Source organism: Bos indicus x Bos taurus, chromosome 8 (genome assembly GCF_003369695.1).
Source record: "Bos indicus x Bos taurus breed Angus x Brahman F1 hybrid chromosome 8, Bos_hybrid_MaternalHap_v2.0, whole genome shotgun sequence".
NCBI classification, from domain to species: Eukaryota; Metazoa; Chordata; class Mammalia; order Artiodactyla; family Bovidae; genus Bos; species Bos indicus x Bos taurus.
The window spans coordinates 84216542-84234533 of record NC_040083.1 but is presented as its reverse complement, the minus strand read 5'-3'; the positions used below and the strand labels follow the sequence as shown (position 1 = coordinate 84234533).

Here is a 17992-nt window from a genome sequence, read left to right as displayed (position 1 = left end):
CTTGGTGGAAAGTTCGTATATTTTAGAAGAAAGGTTCCCCTCCCAGCAGTGGTGAGGCCACAGTGCTCCCACTCTGACCCTACCAGGTGGAGTTTGTTGGGGGTGGTGGCAGCATCTTTGTTTAGGCCAGTCCTTTGGCCGGGAACCCTGGGCCAGTGCGGAGCTGGAGGCTGCTTTGGGGCCTGGTTCTGGGTGTCTCCCTATTCAGAGAGGCTTGGTGCCATCTGCTGGCCACAGTCAGTCAAGCACCAGGGGAGTGTTCTCTGGATAGGCCTGGTGTGTCCTCAGGGCTGGGAGGCTGAGACTCCTGGTTAAATAGGTTGGAACTGAGCTCAGGGTCTGCTTCGCCTTGTGTCAAGGTGCTGGGCACTCCCTGCATTTCAGCGATATGGGAGGAGAGGGACAAAGCTCCCTCCTTCTGGGCAGTGTTTGGGAAAGATTTCAGTTAGTCCCTTAGCACATGGTATGTTGACCTTTGCTCCCTTAACTTGTATTATTTAAAAGTGTGACTTCTCAGATGGAGCCAAGATGGCAAACCTCTGGGCAAAGGTTGAAACTTGCTGATGGTCCTTGGCCTTGGTGGATGGGGGTGTAGGGTGGGTGGGTGGGTGTGCCCACCACCACCTTTACCCCAGCCACACTCCCTCAGGGGCAGACCCAGAGTGGGCATTTCTCTCCCAGATCCTTACCCAGGTAGAGGGCCCGTGTCAGTTGGCAGATGCTAAAATGGGGCTGTTTGTGGCGCCCACGTGTGCTTTTCCTAGGCCCTGTTGGCTGTTTGTCCCAGACTACTAAGCACCTGCTGTGTGCCTGGGCTGTTCCAAGAACAAACAGATTCCTGTCCTCGGGTTTATCCCCACATCCTGAGAGCCAAGTGACATCACACCCCTAACTTGCTCCCCTGGGCCAGCTGGAGGTCTTCAAGGGCACCATCCACTGCCTGCTTTAGTGAAAACTGGCTTTAGAGAGTCCCTCTCAGAGAAAACCAAACCTCAGAAAGGCACATCCTCTTCGTTTGTGGCTCAGTAAGCTGATGAATCCTATCGCAGTCCCCTCACCTGGAGCTCGGCTTCCCAGGTTGGTGCAAGTGGTAAAGAACCCGCCTGCCAGTGCAGGAGACTTAAGAGATGCTAGTTCGATCCCTGGGTTGGAAAGATCCCCCTGGAGGAGGGCATGGCAACCCACTCCTGTGTCCTTACCTGGAGAATCCCCTGGACAGAGGAGCCTGATGGGCTGTAGTCCGTAGGGTCGCACAGAGTTGGACACAACTGAAACTACTTAGCACGCGAGCACCTGGAGCTCTCAGCATGGGGACCATGGTCACGTGCTCTGCTGGCTCTCCCAGGTCCTTCAGCCACGCTCTGCCTCTCGCCTTCCCACAGATGTGACGAGTACATCACACAGTTGGATGAGATGCAACGGCAGCTGGCAGCTGCCGAGGACGAGAAGAAGACGCTCAACTCACTGCTGCGCATGGCCATCCAGCAGAAGCTGGCACTGACCCAGCGGCTGGAGCTGCTCGAGCTGGACCACGAGCAGACCCGGAGGGGCCGCGCCAAGGCCACCTCCAAGGCCAAGCCTGGCCCCCCGAGTGTAAGTCACACCTGCGCCTGTGCTAGTGACAGGGCTGAGGGTGCTGGGCTTGCTGCCCAGGTGCTCTGTGGCGAGAAGTATAACATTTACTGCGATTAGGGCCGCAAGGTCACACGCTGCAGCTAACCTGCCGCACGTCACCTGTCGCTTCACCTCAACTAACCTGGCAGCAGCGGGACTGTGGTGCTAGGCTGGTCTTAACTGTGACTAATGCACAGAGGGAAGAATTTAGCAGAGGCAGCCTGCCACTCCACCTGGACGCTGCAAGCTTTGCGTCTGTTTCTCATCCCTCGGGACCACCCTTCACAGCAGCTGCTTTCTTGTTTGGGTGGTCAAGGTGGGGTTGGAGCCACACGTCCTTGCAAAAATGTGGCTTTCCAGGGCCCAGTTGCTGTTGGCTCCCAGTGGGAGGGGCAGAACTTGCATTGAAACTTGCATGTTCCCTGCATGTGTCTAATGCAGTTATACTGCCCCAGCACCCAGAAACCAGTGTTAAAGGTTCCAGCCTGAGTCCCAGGTGCAGCCTTGGAGGACACTCTGCACTTGGCAAGTTATGAAGTTTGTGCAGCATCTCGTTGCAGTTTATATTTGGGACAGAATTACAGAATTCCTTCCCCTAAACACAGAGGAAGAGCAGCCCCACATTCTCCAGCCCAGGGACCAGTCATGCCCAAGAGGCACAGGCATGCCTAGCCACATCCCAGACCAGAGCTCAGCAGTCTCAGCTTCTCTGTCTGAGATTTGTATGCTTGTCTGGTGGCCTGCAAGGTGACAAATTGGTGGGCCAAAGGCTTGGGTTTTTTCCAAAAAGAAAAGCTTCCCAAGTGCCTGGCTAGACTTCTGTCCTCACAGGAAGCCCATCTTTTTGAACTTAACGGTGTCCCCAGCTTTCAAGTGGATTTATTCACCCTCTGCCCATTATCAGGCCTTCCTCCCACAGGGCTTCAGACTCCAAGAAACAGGGCTATGGAAACCCCTAAGCTGAGTCTGAGTCACCAGCAGACCAGGCTGAACAGTGGGTCTCGGTCCCACAGCTATAGCTGAAGCCCTGCCTGGTGTGGGAAAGGAGCTTTGTGTGGAGACAGGGCAAGTTTCAGGATTCACAGTAGGAGGAATATGGTTCATGATCGTCAGTGCAGTTGCAGGGGTGGTAACAGACCAGAAGGGCAGTCATAGGACTTCCCCCATTCTCAGGAGCTGCATCCACACCAGAGCTTTGGCAGCTGGACTTCTCTCAGTGTTTCTCTCCCTGTCATCCATGGGCCCACCAGCCGTGAGGCTGCAGACCTTGAATAGCTCCTTGCTTCTCTCTCTGTGGCCAGGAGGGGGAGTTTGCATTTCCCCTGCACACTTCTGTCTGCCCCATTCCACTCTTTCCCTTAGTTCCCGAGCATGTCTCAGTTCCCACCAGATGCCAGTATGGGTTTTACAAACTGCCGGATTGAAGATACGCAGGATAGACCACACCTGTCCCTTCTGTGTGCCTGTCTTTAGCTCCAGGCTGCTTTGCAGAAGGGATGTCAGGTCTTGATGCCCCTCCCACTTGAGAAGATGTCAGGCCATCTCCCCTCTGCAAGCTGGACTCCCAGGGGCATGACTGCCTGCTGGCCTCGCATACTGCTTCTGCCTTCTAGCCGAACCTGGCACACAGCTTCTCCATACTTGTAAAGGGTTTTCATGAGGCACTCGGAGCCAGCGGCCCCCCTAACACATGCAGGTCTTCTCTGCTGCCAACTAACACACCCATGCCCTCACAGCTCGGTGAGAGCTTAGTTGTCTGACAGGTGACCAGTTCTAACGCTGTCTTGTTTTCTCCCATTTTCAGCTGTAGAGTAGCTGCTGGGAGGACTCGGCCGCCGGCCCTGTCACACTGCACCCCCCTCCCTTCCTCTCCCATGGTCCACGCAGAGGAAGGAAGGGCAGCCTAAAAGTCCACTTAGAAACGTTTTTGGATATGCCACTGCAATTCTTTTCAAAATAGCATTCCCCAAGTTTTTAATGGCAGAGGAAATAAAAGCTTTAATGTTGAGAATACCGCCAGCTGCTGCTTGGAAAGGCCTTTGTACAGGCGCTGAAGAACCTGCTTGGACAGCGACCACCAGGCTTGCTTAGGAACCCTCTAGAAACACTCACCACTGGGGTCTCCCTATTACAGATACTCCTTTTTTACCCAATCAATCTGTGCACTTTTGATATTTTGATATTATATTTGCTTCCTTAATCCCTGGCATAGAGATGGTCTCAGATGCCGTAGTCTGTCTCGTGGTCCTGTAGCTCCCACAGTGTGTTGGTCTGATATCAGCACATGGCACAGACGTGTCCTCCTAGCGCGTAGCTCTAGACTGTTTAGGTGAAGGCTTCAACCCGGTAAGGAGCCCGGCTGAATGTATCCACACTGTGGTTCAGCAGCCTTTTAGATTATACGGCATTGTGGTTCATGTTGGAAATTACAGATTTTAAATGCCATGTTCATTAAGAAATCCAGGGTATTCCGATTCTGGGGTTTTTCATATTGTATTATTATTATTCTTAGGAATAGTTCAGTGTAACAAGAAGAAAACTTGACCTTTGCTCTGGTTAAACAGTAAAAGGCACTTGAAAACAAAAAGATAAATTATTGAATGAGTAGTATTACCTACAAATTCCAGAATTTTCTGGGTTTTAGGACATTGTGAAGCATGACTGATTAACAGAATTTTATACAACTGTACCAGTGAAATTCCAAATTGGAATTGTTTTGTTACTCTGGTTGTTGTGCCAAATTGTGGTACACTTAGAAAATCCTACAGTCTTCGATTTTTAGGGTGTTCTATTTCAACGCCTTTTTGTTAGTAATCATTGCCAGTAGTGCCTTCATCAGTTGAGGGAGGTGGCCCAGCGTAGTCTATTCTCTAAAACAGACAGTAAAGAGCTATTTGGAAATGTTGAAGGCTGGTATGGACCAGTTGGTGTGAATAGGCACACACCTTTGAACCTAAATCTGGGCATCTTCATTGAGGGAAAGAAAACAGCAATTGTGCAAAATTCTGTTAGTCAGTGATTCTTTACTGTGCAGATCCTTGCAAATTCAGGGGCTGAAAAAATGAAAGTGAATATAAACCTTGAGTGTGCTTTGGGAACCAAATGGACTTTACGGGACAAGCTAAGCAAGTATGTGAACAACACGCCACGTTTGTGAAGAGTGGGGTGGGTGGCAGGGGAGCTGGCACTGTCGGCCCCGTGCACTGGGGTGAGGGGTAGCCATAGTATTCTTTGCAAATGTGAGAAGAGACATTATATATTCTCTTGCTTGGTGTAACTAATCACTGTTAATTTCAGGAAACAGAAGTCACTGAAGCTCCTTAGCAAACCAGATCTTTGTCCTGTCCTGATTTGCTAAGTGAGGTTGTGCAAATGGTCAAATTGGTACTCGAGGAGGAGGAATGAGAAAAAGTGTCCTCTCTTCTCCAAAATACAGGACAAATTATAATAATATAAGTAGCAAGAAAGAAAGAATTCTGTTTCCTGGAATAAGCATTTTTATTCCTAGTTGTAGGGACCCCTGTTTTTACCTTCTCTTACAGTGTTGATTCATAAGAAATAATGTTACATTTACAAAAACTTCATCTGTATGGGGTATTTATTTGCAATGATGTCTGAGTACTGTATTTTTCTGTGCATTACCTTAGTGTCAGAATGTTGTCTTTATTTTAAGATCATATGCATGTTCTCCTGCCAAGGATCTTTTACACAGACCCTAACAAACAAAAATGCCTTCAGATTTTGAGAAAATGAGGCACTACATGGAAAAGGAATAGGAAGGGGAAATCAGTCACCAGCTGGGACACAGACATATGACACAAGTGTCTGTAAAGCCAGTGCATATAGGAACAGTGGGCCTGGGTAAGGGGTCATTTTGGTAGGACCAATAAATAAAAAATAATAAAAAGACAAAGCACAAGACTTGTTCTTTGTGGCTGCTCTGACCCCCTGCTCCAGATGACTGTGGATGCAGCAATGCACTGTAATTCTAGCACCTAAAACAAGAAAACTAGGCAGTCAGTAACCCTGGTGGTGGGAACTGGAGGCACCCTATCTCAGGAGACCTATCTCAGGAGGCGTGGGAGGGAGGGAAGTCATGGCTTGCCTCCTGTGATGGGCATCACGTGTTGTGAGTACCCAGCAGTGTGGCAGTGAGAGCACATTGCCTTTGTACTGTCCTGATCAGGAAGCAAAGAGATTTACATGACAAGGGGGTCCTCTGCCATCCAAATTCCTGGTCTTTGTACCCCAGGAATGAATGGGTACAGGCAACAGGAGTTACTTGTTTGTCAACACAAAACCATGTTCATCTGCAGGAATGTGCTCAAGGTCCTCTGAGCCTGTCCCAGCGATTGCTTGTGACCGTGAGTGTAGGGTACACATCATGTCTGAGGACACAGAAAGTCTTAGGACACTTTGCCACCTCTCCTTCTGACAGTCTTAGTCAGACCTAAGTGATTTCACCCAAACTTCAGGGCTTCCCTCTGGGAAGCTGTCTGAAGTCAGGGTCCTGCTGCCCTGCATCTCCACATGACCCCACCCTCCACCTGAATTCTCCCTTGGCCTCATGGTCACTGAGAGACCCCTCCCTTTGACAGTCCCCATCCATCCTACTTGGGTAGTGTGAACCCATGTTCAGTTTGAAACTTTCTTTCAAAAGAGACTTGTTTTTCTAACTCAGTAGCTGGAAGAAATCTTCTTTCCCTCCTGGCCTGTCATCCCAACAGGCCTCTGGAAGAGGTTGGGAAGAAAGCCTGCAGCAGATCTGGAGGTGGGGGTATTGATACTGGGCTAAGCAGAGCAAGCCCTTTCACGTGGCAGTCGTGCTCGTTGGGGTGTTTCATTTGCACAAGTGCAGATGTTGAGGTCTTCCCTACCCCTCAGTGTGCTTCGGGTCCTTGCACATGTGCTTCTTCATTTCACAGGTGGAGTGGCAGCCTCCTGAGTGGGTGGGGTCCCGCGGAGCCTGTGGGAGAGGGCAGTTGGAGCTCAAAGGCTTTCCATTTGGTTGTGCTTTCCACGAGGGAATGTCCCTGTTGCCACCACCTCCTCCAGCTCCCTACATTGGTTTTCACCCTCACACCCAGCATGTTACCAGAGCTATAAACAACAGCACCAGCTTTGAGACCTTGCCTCCTACCTTTGGGAGCCTCCTGGGAAAACAGATGCCTACATTCTGACATCACTTGGTGTGAAGTTTTGACAGGGACCGGATGCCATCAGGTCTGCCTCTGTGCTTACCCTTCAGTTGTGTTCAAACAGCAGAGCAGGAAGAGCTGAAGAGCTGTGTGTTACCATTTTGTGGGAAAGTAAACTGGCTCTTGTGAGTTCACCTCAGTCATCCATGAACTGGATCCTTTATAAGCTCAGGTCCCTGGAGTGGAGCCCCCGCCTTCCCTGAAACGTATACAGAGTTCCTCCTTCTAGGGGAAAGGCAATGCCATGGTACCTTATCCACAGAAAAGGCTCCCTGCATGGACTCTGTGAGCACACCACCTCATGGGCCTCTGTGAGAACAGTAGGAATCACTGATCACACACACACACGCACACGCACCCACACACACCGGGATTCCATTTGTTCATCTCACTCTTAAGGAATCAAGTTTGTTTCATTTACCCTAAAGTGTTTGTGAAGTACAGTATACATACATAAGAGTGAAGCAAGTGTCCACTGGCTGCATATTTCCAAAATGGACACTGTGCAGCTACCATCCAGATGAGAAACAAATGCAGGCAGGCAGTCTCCCAAAGTCCTCTTTCTGCGCCCACTCCCAGGGATAACTTCCTGAGTCTGTCAGTGCAGGTCACTTGTGCCTTTTTCTGTACTTTACATAAATGAAATTGAAAGCATTAGTTGCTCAGTTGTGTTTGACTCTTTCCTACCCCATGGACTGTATCCCGCCAGGCTCCTCAGTCCATGGAACTCTCCATTTGAGAATACTAGAGTGGGTAGCGATTCTCTTCTCCGGGGGATCTTCCTGACCCAGGGATTGAGCCTGGGTCTCCTGCATTGCAGGCAGATTCTTTACCATCTGAGCCACCAGGGAAGCCCACTTTATATAAATGGAAGCATACAGTAGAGACCCAGACCTATCATACACTTGCTTACCAAACTGCATTGATTTCTCCCACCGTCATCAAAGATATAAAATCAGTTGAATGTAAAATAATGGGAAAAGGGTCTTCCCTGGTTGTCCAGTGGCTAAGAATTTGCCTTGCAACCCAGGGGACATGGGTTCAACCCCTGATTGGAGAACTAAGATCCCACATGCTGAGGGGCAGTTGTGTGTGTGTGCTGCAACTACTGAGCACACACATCAGCTAGAGAGAAGCTTGCGTGCCACTGTGAAGATCCTGCACGTCACATTAAGACCTGACACAGCCAAATTAGATAAATACTTGTTTATTTAAAATAATGGGAAAATACATTCCATGCAAACAGTAGCCGTAAAAGAACAGGAGTGACTTTACCAATATCAGACCAAATAGACTAATTAAGACAACAGGAGACAAAGAAGAACATGTAATGATCAAAGAGTCAACTTAAGACTTCTTTGTGGCACACATTCTTATGGGCCAGCATTACCCTGATAGTAAAGCCGAACAAGGACACTATAAAAGGAAATTATAAGCCAATACCCCTAGATGAAGATAGATGCAAAAATTCTTAACAGAATGCTAGCAAACCAAATTCAAGAGTGCATTAAAAGTTCATCAGGTTCAACTGGGATTTATCCCTGGGAAGTAAGAACCGTTCAACTTAATAATCAGTAAATGTGGAATACCACATTAACAGGATGAAGGGAAAGGACACACGATCATCTCAACTGAGGCAGAAAAACCTCTTGACAAAATTCAACATCCTTTCACAATAAAAACAGCCAAGCTGGAACACAAGGGAACCACCTCATCGTAATAAAAAGCCGTATGAAATCCACAGCGAATATCACACGCAGTGGTGTAAGACTTGAAAGCTTTCCCTCTAAGAGCAGGAACGAGGCAAGGAAGCCTGCTTTCACCACTTCTATGCAACAGAATTGGAAGTTCCAGCAGAAGAAAAGTCATCCAAATTGGAAAGGATAAAGTAAAATTTTCTCTGCAGATGATCTCATGTGTAAAAAAACTGAAAATTTTCACAGAAAATACTGTTATAATTAATTCAGCAAAATAGAAGGATACAAAGTCATTACACAAAAATCAGTTTTGTTTCCATACACTAACAATGAATAATATGAAAAGGAAATTGAGAAAGAAATCCCATTTACAGTAGCATCAAAAATAATAAATATTGGACTTCCTGGTGGTCCAGTGGTTAAGAATCTGCCTGGTAATGCAGGAGACACAGGTTCCATCCCTGGTCTTGGGAGATTACACATGCCCTGGGGGGCAACTAAGCCTGTGAGCCACAATTTCTGAGCCCTTGCTCTGGAGCCTGAGTGCCACAAATACTGAGCCCATGTGCTGCAAGTACTGAAGCCCACACACCCTAGAGCCCATGCTCTGCAACAAGAAACCACCACAGTGAGAAGCCCACACACCATATCTAGGGAGTAGACCTCACTTGTGACAACTAGAGATCAACGTGAAGCCATGAAGCCCCCATACACCCCCAAAACAGCAAAATTACAAAAATAAATACCCACAAATCAACTTACCCAAGGAAGTGAAAGACCTGTACACTAAAAACTATAAATCACCGATGAAAGAAATTGAAGAAGGCACAAATAGTGGAAAGAAAATTCTGTGTTATGTTTGCAATAATTATTCTTAAAGTATCCATACTACTCATACCAGACTATAGGTTCAGTGAAGTCTCTTATTAAAGTTCCAGTCCATTTTCCACACACATACACATGCACACACACACATACACACGTGCACACACAAAATCTGAAATTCGTATTGAACCACAATAAACCCTGTGTACCCAGAGTATTTTTGAGAAAGAAAAAGCTGGAGGACTAACACTTCCTGATTTCAAACTAGGTTACAAAGATACAATGACATGGTACTAGGACTTCTCTGGTGATCTAGTGGTTAAGACTGCACACTTTCACTGTTAGGGATGCAGGTTTGATCCCTGGTTGGAGAACTAAGACCCATGTGCTGTGCAGCATGGCAAAAGAAGAAACAAAAAACCAATATGCTTCTGTCATAAGAACAGACACTGATCAATGGAACTGTGTTTCATTAGAAAATCCACAGTATCAAAAAGATATGACACTGAAAGATGAATTCCCTAGCTTGGTAAGTGCCCGATATGATCCTGAAGAAGAGTGGACAAATAGCTCCAGAAAGAATGAAGAGGCTGAGCAAAAGTGAAAAAAAAAAAAAAATGCCCAGCTGTGGATGTGACTGGTGATGGAAGTAAAGTCCGATGCTGTAAATAACAGAACCTGGAATGTTAGGTCCATGAATCAAGGTAAATTGGAAGTGGTCAAACAGGAGATGGCCAGAGTGAACATTGACATTTTAGGAATCAGTGAACTAAAATGGACTGGAATGGGTGAATTTAATTCAGATGACCATTATATCTACTGCTGTAGGCAAGAATCCCTTAGAAGAAATGGAATAGCCCTCACAGTCAACAGAAGAGTCTGAAATGCAGTACTTGGGTGCAGTCTCAAAAATGACAGATTGATCTCTGTTTGTTTCCAAGGCAAACCATTCAGTATCACAGTCATCCAAGTTTATGCCCAACCGCTAATGCAGAATAAGCTGAGGTTGAACGGTTCTATGAGGACCTGCAAGACTTACAACTAACACCAAGAAAAGATGTCCTTTTTATCGTAGAGAACTGGAATGCAGAAGGAGGAAGTCAAGAAACACCTGGAGTAACAGGCAAGTTAAGCCTTGGAGCATGAAATGAAGCAGGGCAAAGGCTAACAGAGTTTTGTCAAGAGAATGCACCAGTCATAGCAAACACCCTCTTCCAACAACACAAGAGAAGACTCTACACACGGACATCACCAGATGGTCAGCACTGAAATCAGATTGATTATATTCTTTGCAGCCAAAGATGGAGAAGCTGTATACAGTCAGCAAAAACAAGACCAGGGGCTGACTGTGGCTCAGATCATGAACTCCTTATTGCCAAATTCAGACTGAAAGTGAAGAAAGTAGGGAAAACCTCTAGACCATTCAGGTATGACCTAAGTCAAATCCCTTATGACTCTACAGTGGAAGTGATAAATACATTCAGGGGATTAAATTTGATAGACTGCCTGAAGAACTATGGACAGAGATTTGTAACATTGTCCAGGATGTGGTCAAAGCCATCTCCAAGAAAAAGAAATGCAAAATAGCAAAATGCTTGTCTGAGGAGGCCTTACAAATAGATGAGCAAAGAAGAGAATCAAAGGCAAAGGAGAAAAGGAAGGATATATCCATCTGAATACAGAGTTCCAAAGAATAGCAAGGAGAAATACAAAAGCCTTCCTAAGTTCCTCAGTGATCAATGCAAAGAAATAGAGGAAAACAATAGAATGGGAAAGACTAGAGATCTCTTCAAGAAAGTTAGAGATACCAAGGGAACATTTCATGGAAAGATGGGCACAATAAAGGACAGAAATGGCATTGACCTAACAGAAGCAGAAGATATTAAGAAAAGGTGGCAAGAACACAGAAGAACTATACAAAAAAGATCTTAATGACCCAGATAAGCATGATGTGATCACTCACCTAGACCAGACGTCCTGGAATCCGAGGTCATGTGGGCCTTAGGAAACAGCACTACAAATAAAGCTAGTGGAGGTGATGGAATTCCAGCTCAGCTATTTCAAGTCCTAAAAGATGATGCTGTTAAAGTGTTGCACTCAGTATGCCAGCAAATTTGGAAAACTCAACAGTGGATTGATACTTTTGAAAGAATTGATGCTTTCAAAATGTGGTGTTGGAGAAGACTCTTGAGAGTCCCTTGGACTGCAAGGAGATCAAACCAGTTAGTTGTAAAGGAAATTAGTCCTGAATATTTGTTGGAAGGTCTGATGCTGAAGCTGAAGCTCGAATACTTTGGCCACCTGATGCGAAGAGCCAACTTATTAGAAAAGAACCTGACGCTGGGAAACATTGAAGGCAGGATGAGAAGAGGGCGACAGAGGATGAGATGGTTGGATCGCATCACCGACTCGGTGGACTTCAGTTTGAGCAACTCTGGAAGTTGGTGATGGACAGGGAAGCCTGGTGTGCTGCAATCCATGGGGTCACAAAGAGTTGGACATGACTGAGGGACTGAATTGAATTTCATATGCTAATGAGTGGGAGGTTTGGTTTATTCCATCCATTTTGAGGAAGGGTTGGAGATTTCCAGGAATTGAGTCACTGCCCACTCCTTGGTCTTTTGACAGTGTCTTGGAACTATCATGGCCCCTCTGTGTGTGTCATTTAGCTTGCTGATTGAGGATCAAGGTCTAGTTGGCTTGTCTGCCATCTTGGACCCATTTGATTCTAATTGGTTTATGTTGTGTCCTTGGGCTATGTCATTCTTTCAAAAGTTGTGCCCTGCTCCTTTGCCTCCTGTTATACATGGGGTCGAAAAAAGTTGGACACGACTGAGTGACTTTCACTTCACCTCGTGCTTGCTAGTGCAAGGTTGCTTCAGTCATGTCCGGCTTTTTGTGACCCATGGACTATAGCCCTCCAGGCTCCTCTGTCTACAGGATTCTCCAGGCACGGATACTGGAGTGGGTTGATATGCCCTCCTCCAGGGAATCTTCCTCTCACTTCACTTCGACTCTAGCAACTGATTCAGTGCAGAAGCAGATGTGAGACTATGGCTATCCTCTAGGGAGCCAGACTTGAAAGAGATTTGCAACAAAATTGTAAAACAGTTGCCACTCTTCTTTGTATTTTGGGGAAATATCACTTTTTAAAAAGGTAATGTTCCTTGATCCTTATGGCATAGCCTTACCTGACTATGCAACCTCTCCCTACTAACCAGGGGAGGGGCGGCACAGTTCTTGAGGCACTAGCCTACTGTGTTCCCCCTTTCCCTGGCAAAGTAATAAAGCCACACTTTCTCCTCCATGAAAAATAAATAAAAAGGTACTGTTTATTGCTTTAAAATGAAAATAATTTTTAGAGCTTTGTTTTATGATAAACATATTATATAAATTTGTAATATGGTAAACAGTGGTGCTGGAGAAGACTCCTGAGAGTCCCTTGGGCAGCATAGAGATCAAACCAGTCAATGTTAAGGGAAATCGACCCTGAATATTCACTGGAAGGACTGATGCTGAAGCTGAAGCTCCAGTATTTTGGTCACCTGATGTGAACAGCCGACTCATTGGAAAAGTCCCTGATGCTGAGAAAGATTGAGGGCAGAAGGAGAAGAGGGTGTCAGAAGATGTAATGGCTGGATGGCATCACTGATGCAACGGACATGAACTTGGGCAAACTTTAGGAGATGGTGACGGACAGGGAGGCCTGACGTGCTGCAGTCCATGGGGTCCCAAAGAGTCGGACACAATTGGGCAACTGAACAACAAAACATGACTTGTGGGACTTAGTTCCCTGACCAGGAATTATACTTCAGCCCTTGGCAGTGAGAGTGTAGAGTCCTAACTACTGCACCACACCAGGGAATTCTTGTCAATCATTTTTTTAGAGTTTAAAATGGTCTTGAGAGTAAGAATTTGAGACTCACTTATCTAATTTAATCCTCATAGCACCTCTATGAGATCATGTCAACAGGGAATAAACTGAGGCCTGGAGAGGGAAGAGATGTGGCTTTTGTTTCACTGCCATTAAGTGGCAAGGGCAGAATTCAAACCTCCTCCTTAAAGTGTATACCTCAAGGTTCAGTGAAACCTACTCCTCCTGTAGGCAAATGGGGTAGGGGGTCCCCAAAGAAAGAAAACCAAGCATGGCTTTCTTGACATAGAAGCCATTTTTGGCATAAGCCATTTCTTTATCTAAGCCTGACCACAACTCTTACCCTTGAACAGGTCTCAGTAATAATAATCTTAAGGTAATGTCATCAGGCATGAAAAGTAATAGGAAAGATACTTTATCAGTATGAAAGACTCTCAGTTCTGTTTAAGTGGTGAAGATTATTCTGAAGTGCCAGGTAAGTTGGGACCAAAGGGATGATAGGAGTCATCCAGGCCTGCATTTCATATGATGTACTCTGCATAAGTTAAATAAGCAGGGTGATAATATACAGCCTTGACATCACTTCCCTGACAGAGGTCCATATAGTCAAAGCTATGGTTTTTCCAGTAATCATGTATTGACATGAGAGTTGAACCATAAAGAAGACTGAATGCTGAAGGATTGATGGTTTCGAACCGTGGTGCTGGAGAAGACTCTCGAGAGTCCTTTGGACAGCAAGGATATCAAACCAGTCAGTCCTAAAGGAAGTCAATCCTGAATATTCACCAGAAGGACTGATGCTGGAGCTCCAATGTTTTTGTCACCTCATGCAAAGACTCATTGGAAAAGAACTTGATGCTGGGAAAGATTGAGGGCAAGAGGAGAAGGGGGCAACAGAGGATGAGATGGTTGGATGGCACCACTGACTCAATGGACATGAGTTTGAACGAACCCTGGGAGATAATGAAGGAGAGGGAAGCCTGGCATACTGCTGTTCACGGGGTCACAAAGAGTAGGACACGACTTAGTGACTGGATAACAAGGGATGATGTAGACCTTTTCTGCCTCTCATGAGTTCATCCAGCGGAAGTTTGCACTCTGACTGCCCAAAGCTCCTTTATGTTTAAAACTTCCTCAGTTGTCCGATTTGGGGTGACACTGGTTTGGGAAAGATCCCCGTGGATCTCCTTACTTGTTGAAAGTAATAAATCCTTCCTTCTCCCACTTTTTGGCTTGACACCACCAAAAGGCAAACCCAGGTTTTCAGGTAACTCTTTGGCAAGAGCGCCATTTAGGAGTCCACTTGCCTCTTTAAACCACGTATCCTTATTTGTAAGGTGTGGACCACAATGTTTCTACTTCCTGGGACTACTGCATCAGATATTAACAATCCGATGAGTGAGAAATTTATCCCATTCTACAGAAAAGAACGCTGAGGCTCATGATCCAGTGGTCTCCAGCTTTAGAGACCACCCACCCCAGGCCCACCTGGACCGCCCCATCCCCAGCTCCTACCCCTGCTGGCACCCCCTTGGCTGCTAGCCCGCCAGTATAACTCCACCCACAACCCGCCTGGACTCCAGTTCACCAGCTTGTCACTTCGGGACGCCCGCAAGCCGCCGGCTCCTCCCGCTTGCCTCACTTCCGGGCCCAGGCCGGAAACCTTCAGATTCTTAAGATCGCGCTCCGGAAGTGAGTCACTGTGCCAGTACTTAAGATGGCCGCCATCCCACCTGCTTCAGTGGACGATAGATAAGAAGCCGGCGTGAACCCAGAAGTTGCCCGGCTAGGCAGTGGTAGCTTCGGGGGCGTAGCTTCCGGTGGCCCGCGCCTGCGAGTCCCGGCGCTGAATCTAGTGGAGGTGGCAGGTGACAGGCGCTGCTGCCCGGTCGGCGGCGGCTGGTGTCCAGGCAAACCAGCGGCCTCCAGCTCGCGGCCCCGCAAGGCTCCACGGCCGCACCGTGTGATGGACGAAGGGAAGATGGACGAGAATGAATGGCGGTACCACGGTGAAGGCAACAAGAGCCTAGTGGTGGCCCATGCGCAGGTGAGCGGTGGCCTGTCGGCGAGGTTCAGGGCCCTCACCCTACTCCCAGGGGGTTACGCGTCCCCCAAGAGCCCCTTCAGCTCAGGTTGGTTCTGCATCCCCTCAGCACCGACTACCCCCGATCGGTTCCCCAGCAGCCCTTCTCCTGATCGGTTGCGCGTTCCTCGAGTGTCACTGCCTCTCGGATAGATAAGTTTCGCCTCCCCCCAGCATCACTACCCTGTCGGGTCGGTTCTGCCTCCGCTTTGTGTCACCGCCTTCCCCCGTATCAGTTCCGCGTCTCCCCAGCGCTCTCCTCCTCCCCCTAGGTTGGTGCCGTGTCTCCCCAGCATTCCCCTCCATCCAGATCGGTTCCCTGTTCCTCCAGTGTTATCTCCTCCCCCTGGGTCTGTTTCGTGTCCTCCCAACGCCCCCCATCCTAGTCTCACACGGGACCGGCCCCGATTGCCCAGCCGCGGTGAGGACGCCCGGTGTAATCTTAGGCAAGACAGAGGTTACGGGCAAACTCCGGAGGAAGAAGCAACGTGCTTGGAGTGCTTGAACTCCCCAAGCACCGAGGGAGTTACGCCTCTGAAATGCAGGGAATTGCTGTTCTCCTACTGCTGTTGTTAATATCAGTGGAGCATTATCTACAGGTTCTTCTCCAGAATCTTTTAGAATTTAAAGAATTTCCCTTTCTTTATTCAGTAAGGATGAGAGATTCAGAGAATGCAGTAAGGACTCTCAGTGAGTTGAATCCAGGAAGAGAAGCTTGTGGGTTTGTGTAAAGGCCCCGGATCTCTGACATCTTGCTGTCTGATTCAACCAGGCAGGAATGTGATGGGCTGGGGGAGGAACCAATAGGTGTCATTGAGGGCTTAAGAGGATGGGAGTTGCATTTACACAGAGCTGGGCGGAATCCCGGTTCTACCACTGCCTGGCTTAGGTTCAGTTTCTGCATTTGCCCAGTGGAACTGGTAACAGAATCTCTTTGCAGAATTGCTAGAAAGATGAGCTGGAGAAGTTATGCAAGTGATAACTCTCATCCCCACTTGGCTCAGGGTTTAGGAGCTCTGACCCAGCCCAACAGCTCCTACAGGGTGATTGGCGCAGGAGCTGAGTGATGTCCTGCTCTGTTGTTCCTGAGCTGGGTGCCCTGGGGCAGCTGTAGGATAAGCTGCAGTCACCGAGGTGGCCCCTGTGTTCTGCGTTTTGTTACCCATTAGCACTGTTGGGAAACTGAAGAAGTGAGTCTGCAGGCTTTGCTCAAGATCTTTAGGATAATTAATAATTGACAAGGCTTAACCTGAAGCCGCTCTTCTCTGTCAGTCTGCTGGGCCTCATTGTGTTTCAGGGTTGTGCAAAGCCCCGGATAGTCCAGCATGAGTCCCTTTTGTTTGAATATTGTGTGACCCCCTGCATCCTTTCACAATTCAAATACTCATATTCCTGTTCCTCAGTAAGACTACATGGTATATCTTCATTTTATGTAAAGCTAATTAAGACTTCTTTTAGCTAATGAACTGAGTTTCAAAAATAGCATCAGATGAAGGAGCAATTTCCAGACTCAAAGTAAAAGGACACCGGGCCTTGGGCACTCAGATACCTTCTCCACTGTCCCTGACAAGCATGTGTCCGCTCTCTACGGCAGCTGCCCCTTCCCTTGTTGCCCAGCTTCGGTTGTTAAGGTCATGTTTCTTATTCCTTTAGATGGAGTCATCAGGCTACTCTGTTACCTGTTCTCTTCATTCTTTAATTTAAATCTAAATCTTTGTTACTGTGCTCATTCCTGCTTGGTGGTTGTTATCATTTGAAGATCATGATCACAAGTGGTCTTGTAAAAAAACGTTCCCACCAAGTGAACACACTGAATAAAGGGAGAATTATGCCCCTTGTGTACTGAGAAGCCTTTAGGCTTTGCTTGGGCCTTGAGGACCAGGAAGGAAGAGGGAGCCCTGGAAGGCAGCTTTCAGGGTCCACTGTGCCCAAGGAGAGGGTGTGTGTGTGAGTGGGATAGAAGAAGGTGAATGAGTGAGAACATGTATTCCTGCTCCCATGGATGGACTCTCCAGACCCACCTCATTCATTCTGAAGTAGAGTGTGACCCTTACCAGGCTTCATTCAGACTGGGAGATGGTCACTTCCTCAGAGAGGGCATCATCTACTTTCAGAATTGAAAGTTCCTTAAAAAGTGATGAGGCAGTCAATCCTAAAGGAGATTAGTCCTGGGTGTTCATTGGAAGGACTGATGCTGAAGCTGAAGCTCCAATACTTTGGCCACTTGGATGGCATCACCGACTCAATGGACATGAGTTTGAGTAAGCTCCGTGACTTGGTGATGGACAGGGAAGCCTGGTGTTCTGTGGTCCATGGGGTCACAAAGAGTCAGACACGACTGAGCGAATGAACTGAACTAAAAAGTGATGAGTCCATCCCCTGTCCCTTCCAGTGTCAAAGCCTGACATACCTTCAGCCAGCCAGTCCTAAGGTCTGGCATTCTGTAGTGAAGGAACATAGGATGAGACACAGTCAGTCTTCCAGCCTGGTGGCTTGGGAGGCTTCTGAGAGCACAGGACTTGCAGAAAATGGGACTTGGATATGGAGGAGTTAAGTGCAGGCCCAAGGAGGGCTGTAGTGTGAGGATGTGTTCAGGGTTGGGCAGTAAGAGATGACTGAATGGTAGGCCAGTTCTTGACAGGTTGCTGTCAACTTTCCCATGGCCCAGTGCTCAGCATCCTTGGGACCGGCTGTGCAATTT

General features: G+C 47.5%; 2 protein-coding genes across 3 annotated transcripts in view; both read left to right on the top strand.

Annotated features, from left to right (window-relative positions):
- The window catches only part of BICD2 (BICD cargo adaptor 2), a 55914-nt gene extending 50381 nt beyond the window's left edge, over nucleotides 1-5533 (top strand). Inside the window, exons 7-8 of one of the 2 annotated variants that reach the window (XM_027550313.1) lie at nucleotides 1383-1593; nucleotides 3419-5533. In XM_027550313.1, coding sequence (XP_027406114.1) covers nucleotides 1383-1593; nucleotides 3419-3424 — 217 coding nt within the window. In that variant the 3' untranslated portion in view covers nucleotides 3425-5533. Of the gene's footprint in view, nucleotides 1-1382 lie in introns of both variants that reach the window. The other variant, XM_027550312.1, reaches the window with a different exon arrangement.
- Nucleotides 5534-14927: 9394 nt separating this feature from the next.
- The window catches only part of IPPK (inositol-pentakisphosphate 2-kinase), a 59384-nt gene continuing 56319 nt past the window's right edge, over nucleotides 14928-17992 (top strand). Inside the window, exon 1 of the mRNA XM_027550305.1 lies at nucleotides 14928-15255. Within this exon, the coding sequence (XP_027406106.1) occupies nucleotides 15175-15255 (81 nt within the window). The 5' untranslated portion in view covers nucleotides 14928-15174. The remainder of the gene's footprint in view (nucleotides 15256-17992) is intronic.